Genomic DNA, 12,307 nt, shown 5'->3' with positions numbered 1-12,307 from the left:
TTTTTAGTCATTCAATTACTTGGGCATTAGTGATTCTGAAAAGTGTTTTTTGATGTCGAAAGAAAGTTTCTATCGAAATGTATTACGTACACCATTCATACAATTTGATAATGACCATCTCTCACAATGTGCTACGCTTCCAAAGCAAACTCCACGGCAAAACCGCATCCAAAATCTATGTAAAACTCTATTCTATTAATGCAAAGGCTTCCTTTAAATTTAGATCATACATTCTGCCGATTAGAAAATATGGAAAAATATAAATAAAAGGATAACTAAAATATTGACGAAAATGTTGTCTACACTTTTCCAATTAAGGAAGAGGCAACTGTAGCTTTCGAAAACTTTAACAAAGGGTAAAGAGATAGTTTTTAAATAGAATTATTGTTACTTATTTTCTATCTTTTAATTAAACTTTTTTCTTATGTTTTCAGGACGACCGACGGTGTTCCATGTGAATAGATAACAGTAGTTATTCTGAGAGTAAAGTGCGACCATTCATGTGAATAATATAAATGGTATACAATGTGTGCAGTGTGCTAAACATACTCTAGGAAAAAACAAACATTTTAACTTAGTAGCTTTACTACTAATATTAAAAAAGGGATCACAAGCCATTTGTGAAGTTAAATTAACTTAGAAAAATGTCATATTTATCTTTTTATTTTATTTTTCCCTTTGTATAGACTGTCGGAAGTCCAGGACAAATAACCAACAGACTTCATTTTTTTTTTTTTATCAAATACTCCACTATATTAGATTAAAGGTTTACAAGCGTCTTTTGAAGAGGAGCTAAATACACCAATAAACTTACACAGGAGGACAAAATAAACTACAAATAATGATCTTAAGACGTATATCAAACAAGCTTTAAAGCTTGACTTGAAACCATAAAAGTGACAAGATAAACAAAGGGGACAACAAGTCCTGTAGGTAAAGAGTTGCCACACAAAATGAGGCCACTCATGGTGAAGGATGACCGACCACTGCCACATAGTCAGCCACCTTGATAACCATTGCTGCAAACGTTGCAAAAGAATGAATGTGGTGTTTGGATTCCGTACGTGCTTCAAAAGTCCCTGGAAAGGGTGGTCACACGCTGGACAAGACGAGAGTCTTGAAGACCAAGAACCTGAAAGGACACTTGGAAAAAGTGTTATATTGCACAAAGCTTCAATTGCCAATACTAGGTCTTCCATTACTAGGACAGAGAGGCAACATATAGGTTGAGAATGAGTTCCCAAGAGTTGAGTGCCGGAAAAAGGGTCCAAGATAAAACCACCTTGCCACACCACGTAACAAGATCTTCGACAATACGAACTTAAGCTCATGTCAAGAGAAGCTCTAATAAACTGCCATATGCCTGTGTGGGAGTGCCAAATAGGCCCATGAGAAAGCTAGGATAGCCTCGATTCCTTGGAACCGGAATGTAAGTACAAACAGTTACAGAACGACTTTTACATCTATTTATCTGAGAAAAAATAAGTTTTGAAGATTTATTCGATAAGCTGTTATTTTCCACCAACAATTGTACCATAATTTTAATTTGATAATAAACTTTAATCATTATGAAGATTATTAGTAAGAAAGTTCTCTCCAACAAGGAGGAAATTAATAATAGTAATCTCCCATCAATTGAGAAAAACAGATTGTGTTCACGTCCAATATCTACAAAAAAAAAAACGCAAATGGATAGATACAAATATGGGCTTTCGATAAAATAGGCCCATTACTCGAAAATGATCTAATATATGCATAGTCCATAAGTGGTCCAGTTCCCAAAATTTTAGATCTGGAACGCCGATATGGAATGGTTGCAAAGGATGGGAGACGGCGGCGCCAACAGACTTCATTTCTTTTGAACCCAGATTCTTTTTATACGCTAGTAGCATTCTGTAATTTTTTAATAAAATTTTCTTTTGGCTTTTGAAATTCTTCGTTACTAGGAATAACTAAAAGAGGGAAGGGAGGACCATATCTAATCATCCATGAAAGAATCTTCAAATGAATACAATCAAATGGAAGAACTGACATCATTCTACCCGAATTACTGGACTCTAATATTATATTAAAAAAATGGAAACATTATTAAATTATTAAAAACAATATTAACTAAAAATATTTTTAAAAAAAGATAATTAAAATATTGATACTAACTTTAGCCAATAATTTTTACAATATTAACTTTGATTTCGACTGAAAGGGAGAGGTCGCTCTTAAGAGCATGATTTTAGTTGTTACTCTTAACGATACTCTCACTTAAAAATTGAAAAATAATGATAAAGTAAATCAAAGAGAGAAAAACGTTTTTCTACTGAACATCTGAAGCATCGGTTCTTTGAAATATAACAATTTATGATTGACCAATTTCTTTTTTACAGAATTTTTATTTAAATATATAATAATATTTAAAGAAAATAATCAAAAAACATTATTTTGAGTAACCCTCATCGTTACTACCGATGATGATGGTCTTAAGAAGCTTACTCCTTTTGACGTCCTCCGATTAAATACTAATTATCTATTGAATATAAAGATAGTTTTGCCGGTAATATCTCAATCTGAAAGAATTACATCTCTAATTCTCGATGTCTTATGTGAACGAAGGTAAGATTCCAGATCAGAGATCACAAGGATGGAAATCCAGCATGTAGTTTTCTGTACCGGCAATTTTATTTTTGTTTAGCCTATGGATTGAGTTTTTATCACATTGTGTTTGTTAGCAGGTTTGAGTTTTAAATAATGAATGGTATACTATTTTTTTTTTTTGTCGATCGAATAATGGTATACTTACTAGGGTATTTCTATGTTTATTACTTTATTTTGATAACAATGTGCTACCGCTTCCAAAGCAAATTTGCTGCAGTTGTCAAAAAAAAAAAAAAAAAAAAAAAAAAAAAAAAAAAAAAAAAAAANCAAGAAGGAAAACATCTGGACTTGTTAATAGATAGGTCGGCCCAATAAGCAACAAACAGAAGTCAAAACGACAGCGTTTGAGTATTAGTTTTGCTCTTGTTGTTGTTGTCCAAATCCAAAATCTCCAGTGTCCGGCCAGACTCATCCTAGCTCCATCGCCAAATCCCTAGAAAAAAGAGAAATGGCGTCTATGTGTATCTCTCTCCATCAAACCCTAAATCCCAGAGGCAGCAGACCACTACTCCACAGCTTCTCCTCCCCTAGATCGAGCACCGTCTCCATCCCCCGCCTCTCAAGGAAGAGAGCCGTGACGACACGCGCCTTATACAACCCAACGCCGGCGACGGAGCGCGTGATAGCAATCGCGTCGTACGCGCTGCCGTTCTTCAACTCGCTGCAGTACGGGAGATTCTTGTTCGCGCAGTACCCTAGGCTCGGACTGCTGATGGAGCCAGTGTTCCCAATCCTGAACCTGTACAGATCCGTGCCGTACGCGAGCTTCGTGGCCTTCTTCGGGCTGTACCTGGGGGTGGTGAGGAACACGAGTCTCAGTAGGTACGTGAGGTTCAACGCTATGCAGGCCGTGACGCTGGATGTGCTGCTGGCTGTTCCGGTGCTCCTGACCCGGATTCTTGATCCGGGTCAAGGAGGCGGGTTTGGAATGAAGGCTATGATGTGGGGGCACACGGGTGTGTTCGTGTTCAGCTCTATGTGTTTTGTCTATGGAGTCCTGTCATGCCTAGTCGGTAAAACACCTTACATTCCCTTTGTCGCTGATGCCGCCGGTAGACAACTCTGAAATTATTGCTCAGCTTCTCTAATATATGTTTGTTAGTTAAACTACTTATGATGATGGTGTAAGTTGTTTTTTTTGGGCTATATAAAATGTAATAATTTTGATAGCTTAGGTTCAGAAGCAAGCAAGACCTGTGAGAGTAATTTGGAACACATGTATGATGAGACTGAATCATAATTTCTTCAGATCGACTAAGAGATATGAAAACTCTCAAGATTATTAAATTTGTTGGCATAGACACATTCGTGTGGGAGTCTCCAGTGATGCATAACTGAGACGATCAAACAATCCCTAAGAAATCTGATTTTGATTTTATAAAAGACGAGAGTGTTTCTTACAAAGTAATGATCAAAGTGACAGTCCCAAACTCCAAATGATCGAAGTGACAGTCCCAAACTTTAAATGATTTTCACTCGTCCCGAGTTCTGGTTTCCATATATGGTTGCATTTGATCAAAAAAAAAAAAGCCATCTATGGTTGCAATGTAACGACCGTACGATAAGCCAAAAATTATAATCAAGAAACAATTCCTATTTCAAGATAAGAAAATTCTGATTGTTTGACTTTTGGAACTACACTAATGACATGTGAATTACGAACGTTCTTGGATAGAAGAATATTTGGAGTAAGAGAATACAAAATGAAGATTCACAAGAGATAACGAAACAAAGGATGTTAAGAGAAATCAGAACCGTTACTTTCGAAAGTTCAAAAGACAGAATCAGCCCGCATAAAGAAATAAATATTTATTACCTTCCAAAAATCTCTTCTACATTCCGGTAATTTGCAAGATGGTTTACACAATTAAATACCGCTGATTTTCGAAAATTGAAGTTCAAAATCAATTTGAGGATCCGAGATAAAAGCTTATTATATACCACATACACACACATATCTCTCTATATATAGAGTAGGTTCTATGGTCTAATATTCTATAACAGCTATATACATACAATGGCAAACAAGAATACGCTCATGATGATTTCTCTTGTTCTCATCCTTTTGATCTCTGGTAAATCTTTTACAATTATCAAAATAAGTTTTCTTGTTCATATATTTAACTTTTAAGAAATTCTTTACCAAGAATTCGATAATGTGTATGTTAATGGCTATGAATGTAATAAATATTCGCAGGTTCAGAGGCAAGACCTGAAATATACGATCGGATGTGTCCTGGAGTATGTGGATCTTTTGTTAAACCCGACTGCAATGGACTTTGCCATCAGTTAGGGTTTCCTGCTGGAGGATATTGTAAACCAAACAACACTTGTTGCTGCAAGAAGAAAACCTCTTCACCTGTTGATAGTGTTGATGATAGTGTTGATGATGTTCCAGCTACTACTGCTTGATTGTTATTTATTCTTTTTTTTTCCTTACTAGCTAATGACATTTTCTCTAGAGTCTAGAATAATAATATAAAATTTTGAAATTTGCGATGTGATCGAGGTTGACAAATAGTGTATGTTTTCCTATTTGGATGATATAAGCAAATCACGTAAGTTATGATAGAAACATATTATGTTTAGACAAAGCTTAAACTTTGATATGTTTGATTCTACTTAAATGATTAATTTACGGGAACGTAGTCTGGAAGTACTAATTTATAGAACACATGAATGGGATTGAATCATTAAGATGCGCATAAGAAGCATAATTTCTATAAATCTACCTTTTTATTCCCCCAAAATATGTACAAACAATTTCCATGCATTTTCTACTGCGACGATTCCTACCCTATAAAGAAATCTGATACCACCACAAATTGAAATGATTAGTTTTACTAAGACCAGACTATTACAAAAGTAATGATCAAAGTGACAATTCCAACTCCAAATCTAGCTCTTGATTTTCACTGTCCCGAGTTTTGGTTTCCCTATTCCAAAGATCTTAACTTTCCTTCCAAAAATGTTACTTCCAATTTCTAGATTTTTACTTTCCTTCGAAAGAAATGCAAGAAATTCCAAAGAACACAACATGTAATGCCTCCAAATGTCTCTGTTTTAGCTACTTTTTTTGGAAATTTCCAAACGTAATGTGCTCTTGGTGTAATCTTTTTGTTGTAGGTGTGACTTGTTTTAGGAGACATTTTGTTGTTGTAACAGGATTCCAAGATTCTTGGTCTGATGTATGAAATGGTATGTGTTGTTTATTAAAAAAGAAAAAATCCATCTACGACTTATAAAACTTTTACATAATGTCAACCATCATTTAGCCATTACATAGCTACATTGAGCCATATATGGTCACAATGAAAGACCTCCGATAAACCAAAATCTATACATAATAGCAAACCCATTTTTTGGTGTTAATTTTAATCCAACAGATAAGATTACTTCTATTATCTTATATAACGGTTTTAAATTATTAATGATCCCAACAGTTGCAACTTGCAAGTCTTTTTTCCTCCAAATAATCGTGTTTTTTCGTTGTACCCTCATCTTAAAAAAGTCTCACCTATTAATTTTTGCACCTTTTTGTTTTACACCTCTATGTTTTACACCTTTATATTTTACACCTCTTTATTCTTGTCAACTTTAATCCAACGGATGAGATTACTTCCATTATCCCATCTAATGGTTTAAAATTATTAATGATCCTAACAGTTGCGAGTTTTTTTTAATCCAAATTCGTGTTTATTCGTTGTATCCCCATCTTTCAAAAATCACACTTATTAATTTTTGCAACTTTTTGTTTCACACCTCCATGTTTTACATCTTTATATTTTACATCTCTTTGTTTATTATATATAAACTTTTATGGACTATCAAAACAAGTTTCGGATTTATTGTTTTCTGAGTATTTTTAAAAATTACAAGTTAAGAAATAAAATCAAAGAATTGTTTTATTGGAGTGTTCTTTTAATTAACCTGCATCAATTTTTAATTCAAGGCGTTGTTCTACTATTAACCTGCATCAATTTTCAATGCAAGGTATGTTTGTATTTGCATTGCATTGTAATATATATATATATATATATATAGATTTATGAAACTCATTGAACCAATGACAAAAACTTACGAATGAACCTGTTAGTGTCTACTTATGAATTTGTTTGTTTTCATTCGGTTAATTACGAATAAAGTTAATTTCTTCTCTGTTAGATTATTATTATAAATAACCTGAAGAAGTTTGATATTGTTAAACGTTATCTAAAGTGCTATTTATAGAATCGTAAACACATGATTTATGAAAAGGTGCTTTACGAGAAGAAGGAATGATGACGACGCTTCATAGAAATAAAATATCTTTATAGGATTATTATTATATGTGTGGTCATATAGTTCAGAAAGAGTATAACATTAATGATCTATAAAGATGTAAACCTTTGGGCGTACAAAGTTTATTTTATTTTATCTTGCATTGTTATATTGCAGGACGTTTTTTGTTAGAGTATTTAAACAAGTCCGGTTAATATTTTAATTTTTAACTAATCAGGCATGATGACATGTAATGATGCTAGAGATACGAATAAGCCAAATTTTTTAACAAACATGGTATAATTTTATATCTGTTATATTATTGTCTTATTTAACCTATTTATATTTTTTTTAACAAACATGGTATAAATGTAGTATTTTTTTTTATTATTTTGCTATGAAAGATGTCCATTGGATATAAATGATCCATGTTAATTTCCATTATTTTGTAAATAAAGTGTATTAGAAATTTTAGTTGAAATTTCAATTCTTTTACTTTCTGGGTATCAAACATTTTGATAATATATACAAGCATTCCAAATGAGCATCGAAATAGAGAGTGCCGAAGAAAAAGCCAGACATACTTATGACAACACAATATCAAATTCGAGAAAGCGTAAGCAGGACCAAATGACAAGTCAAGTTAGAAAGAAAATATCTTCTAAAGGTAACTTATTTGCTCTTTGATGACTTTCTAATTTGTATATACAATTTTTTAAAAACGTAATGTAAGTAATTAATAAACAAATTGGTTTAATTAAATGTAGGTAAACAACCAATATCATCAAAAAAAACCAAACGAAATCAATTAATAAGGAAAGTATTGCAAAGGATCGTCAAACAAAAAGACCTTTAATTACAATATGCTGTAAACAAGGGCGTTTCAAATTGCCTATCATTCAAGAGCCTCCGCATCCATTAAAAACCTTTTGTCCGATCCATCTTTCCGAAGACATATTAGAGTATATAATTCTATGTTCTCTATGTGTTCTATGGGTGCTACTATTGATTATTCAATTTTAAATTCAGCAGTCCCTTTTTGTTTTAAAGTGCATGGTGAAAATTATCATAGTATTGGGTCACTTCTACTAGTGGATGGGCAACAACCTAAATTTTTAAAAATGTATATATTTGACACCGCTAATGAGTTGAAAATAGGTTATCTATATTTTCAGGTGGAAAAGAAATAGTAGATGAGCAAATTTTGTTAGCTCTAATAAACAAATTTGATGAAAATAATATTCTAGCCAAAACATTAGAAAATCTAGAGATCTTTATGAAAGCGGGAATGATGAGGAACTGAAAATTCATATGGTAAGATATGATAAGAGGAAACATCAATATGAATTACCATCAGCTAATGAAATAGCGGGTTTAGTTGTGAGTGGTTTCTCAGACGTTGGTGAACATGATGTTTTATTACAACATAAAACAAGAAATTTGCATTGAATTTTGGCTTCTCATCCTCTATACATGGCTTTGCAATATCCTTTGTTATTTCCTTATGGAGAAATTGGATTTTACGAAGGGATAACATATCACACTAATTCCACTTCAGATGATGAGAAAGGGTATATTTCGATGACTGAATATTATATGTATCGTATACAACAGAGGACTTTGGAGGGAAATACCATTATAATGAGTGGAAGATTATTTCATCAGTTTGTTGTTGATGCCTTTTCATCTATCGAAGCCAGTCTTCTTACATATATAAATCTTAACCAGAAAAAATTAGAGCTGATATTTATAACAATATAAAAGATGCTGTAACAAGAGGTGATCATGACCCACATACACTTGGGAAAATAATAGTATTGCCTTCTTCAGTTACGGGAAGTCCAAGGTATATGGCTGAAAAATATCAAGATGCAATGGCTTTTGTCGTTGTTTTGGAAACCCAAATTTGTTTATCACTATGACTGTTAATCCCAAATAGATAGAGATAAATGAATATTTAAAAATTTCTGGTGATGATTCAGCTAATGATCGACCAGATGTTGAATCACGAGTTTTTTATTTAAAGCTAGACGAACTAATTAATATAATCAAAAATAAAAACTTTTTTGGACCTGTCAATGGAGGTATGTAGCTATATAATAAACAAATTTATTAGCATAATACTTTCTACTTATCTGCTTAATGCTCTTTAAAAAAAAAATTTGCAGTTGTCTATACAATTGAATTTCAGAAACGTGGACTTCCTCATGCACATATTCTTGTATAGCTTAAAGGTGGACGTGATATTGGATTTTCACAAGATATTGATCAATTTGTTTCTGCTGAATTGCCTAATAAATTAATAGATCTAGAAGGTTATGAATCAATGACACAAAATATGATGCATGGACCGTGTGGAATTAAAAACCCAAACAACTCATGTATGGAAAATGGTGTTTGCACAAAAAAAATATCCTCAAGCTTTTTGTCACTCATCATGTATCGATGAGAACAATTACATAATATATAGGTGAAGAAAAATAGAGTCTAGCTTTGTTATAAATGGATATATAAAATTAGATAATCAGTTTGTTGTTCCTCATAATTTAGAATTATTGAAGCGATTCCAGGCCCATATAATGTGGAGTTTTGCAATAAAACAACTGCAGTAAAATATTTATTCAAATACATTACGAAAGGAGTCAATAAAGCTACAATAGTTTTAGAAAAAAAAATTGACTAATACAAGTAATCTTAATCTGGATAAGATAGATACGGTCAATAAGGTTGAAAATTTTCTTGATTGTAGATATGTAGCCTCTTGAGAATCAATGTGGAGAATTATTAAGTTTGAGATTCATCATCAGAATCCTTCGGTGCAAAGGTTAAGCATACATCTTCCTGGTCAAAAACCTGTCCTATTTAAAGATTTATCTAATTTGAATAATGTGGCATATTATTCTGAGTACCAACGAAGTATGTTTGAGGCGTGGTTAGAGACAAACCAGAATGATGAATTGTAAGAACCTTAACATATGTTCATTTTCCAACTTATTATGTTTGGAATAAATCAATTCATATGTGGAAAAGACGGAAAATATGTTGATCAATTGGACGTTTATATACTATACACTCTTTTTTGGTGAATTATATTATCTACAACCGTTACTAAATCACTTAACAGGGCCAACCAGTTTTGATTGTATGTTAACATTTAGAGGGAAGAAATATAAAACATTTAAGGAATCATGTGTTGCTCGTAGCTTTCTTGAAGATGATGTGGAATGGCATGAAACAATGAAAGAAGCTGTGTTATCATCGACTCCTCATAAGTTACATGAACTATTCACAATGTTGATAGTTCATTGTGGAATAAATTCTGGAAAGATTTAAGTGAGGATATAACATATCAAGAAAAGAATAAATTCTTAATTATAAGGAGTATGACTTGACAGATGAGGATTTGAAAAAAATATGCTATTATTGAGATTGAATTGTTACTATACCGCTATGATAAATCTCTCATAAACTATCATGATTTGCCAAATCCTGATAAGAGTACGGTTGCACGGCTTTAAAACTCATTACTAAGTGAAGAACAAAATTTCAATATTGAAAGTTTAAAAGAAGAGTTTGAGACACAATTTCGTTTGTTAACTACAGAGCAAAAGGAATTGTATGATGCTGTTTTTTCTTTAGTTAAACAAAAGGAAGGAAAGTTGTTTTTTGTACGGTTGTGGAGGTACAGGAAAAACTTTTGTTTACAGGACGTTAATTAACAAGTTACGCTCTGAAAATGAAATTATAATTCTTGTAGCATCTTCTAGAATTGCAGCATTACTTCTTCCTGGTGGTAGAACTGCACATTCACAATTTAAAATTCCTTTAAACTTGATGGATGATTATGTTTGTGATATAAAAGCGGGAACTAGGTTAGCTTTTTTTTTGATAAAAACAAGTTTGATTATTTAGGACGAAGCTCCAATGACACATAGATATGCCTTTGAAGCTCTTGATAGATCCTTAAAAGATATTATGTCTACTATTGATGATCAGTCACATTTAAAACCATTCAGATGCAAAACCATTTTATTAGGGGGCGAATTTAGGCAAACATTACCAGTTATTGCTCAGAATAGTCGACAAGATAGCATACTTGCGTCAATAAATCAGTCTTATATATGGCCTTCTTTTTCATATTTTTTACTTTCACAAAATATGAGGGTAAGAGCTTCCGAAGTTGAATTTTCTAATTGGATTTGAAGGTTGGTGATGGTACTGCAAGTAAGATCATCAACGAGACGTACAAGTATTCACGTGAAGATCATATTTATGTTGATGATAGCTTATTGTTGAAATCAGAGAGCGACCCAATAACATCGTTAGCAAGCCATGTTTATACATCTTTTCAAGAGAATTATACTAACGTAGATTATTTGAGAGATAGAGCAATACTAAGCCCACGAAATGATACACTTGGCGAATTAACATGGAAATGTTAAAATTGGTCCCTGGTAAATCACAAGTGTATTTAAGTGTAGATTTGATCAATAGTAATGAATATGAGGGAGATGACTTTAGTTTTGAATATTCTATTGAGTTTTTAAATTCGATGAATTTTTCAAACTTTCCCCAACATAAGTTATCTTTGAAAGTAAATTCACATGTGATGCTTATACATAACATTTGTCAAGCTAGTGGACTTATTTTTTTGAATGTAATGTTAAATTATATTCAAAGAAAAAATAGCTTGGTTACAACAAGTGCATCTAGTGTTTGAATAGTTGAGCAGAAGAGATTACATAACTAAAGAAAGACTAAGATCAAATTTTTGTTTGGAACCAAGCCTCAAGGCCATTGTCGAAGCTTCTATCCCCCGTTCGCTGAATGGACAGAATCTGATCCCTCACCTGTCGATCAATCCATTTGACCAATTGGCCTGATGGGTTAGCAGGTTTACCATGTCGTCGGTCGTTGCGTTCTCTCGAAAGAGTGTACACCGTAAGTTGGAATGTGTAATGTGTTAAAAAAACTGCCAAGGCGATCAAGGCGTGAGTCTGATAAAAACGTCAAGAGCTGATGCCAGTCGGGGAAGCCTAAATGCACTGATCCAAAAATTGCAGATGCTCCATAGAACAGAGGTGACGAGATTGTAACAACCTGCAAAAGAAAGATTGCGTGAGGTCCAAGAACCAATACACTTTCTTATCTGCTCAAGCAAAGGGGTGTAGTCAGCGGAAGTAAAGCATTTGGTCACCAAAGGCAGACCTAAATATCGAACAGGGAGCTCCCCAACCACAAAATCAAACTGTTGTGATATTTGTTGACGTGCCTGATCCGCAACACCAGCCAGATACATCATAGACTTCTCCATACTTATTTTGAGGCCTGAGAGCTTGGCAAACTTATCAAAAACAGAGACAATACCCTCAATGGAACGTGGTTTACCATCAGATAG

At 33.2% G+C, this 12,307-nt stretch overlaps 1 protein-coding gene across 1 annotated transcript; it reads left to right on the top strand.

Moving 5' to 3' along the window:
* LOC104702195 (protein TIC 20-II, chloroplastic-like) lies at positions 3,005-3,936 on the top strand. The gene has a single exon (XM_010418025.2). The coding sequence runs from the start codon at positions 3,098-3,100 to the stop codon at positions 3,713-3,715; it is 618 nt and encodes a 205-aa protein (XP_010416327.1). The 5' UTR covers positions 3,005-3,097; the 3' UTR covers positions 3,716-3,936.

The sequence above is a fragment of the Camelina sativa genome, chromosome 1, assembly GCF_000633955.1.
Source record: "Camelina sativa cultivar DH55 chromosome 1, Cs, whole genome shotgun sequence".
NCBI lineage: Eukaryota > Viridiplantae > Streptophyta > Magnoliopsida > Brassicales > Brassicaceae > Camelina > Camelina sativa.
This window is presented reverse-complemented; position numbering and strand designations above follow the sequence as displayed.

Coding starts and splice junctions, on each gene's coding strand:
- LOC104702195 (XM_010418025.2), top strand. CDS start 3,098: ATGGCGTCTATGTGTATCTCTCTCCATCAAACCCTAAATCCCAGAGGC.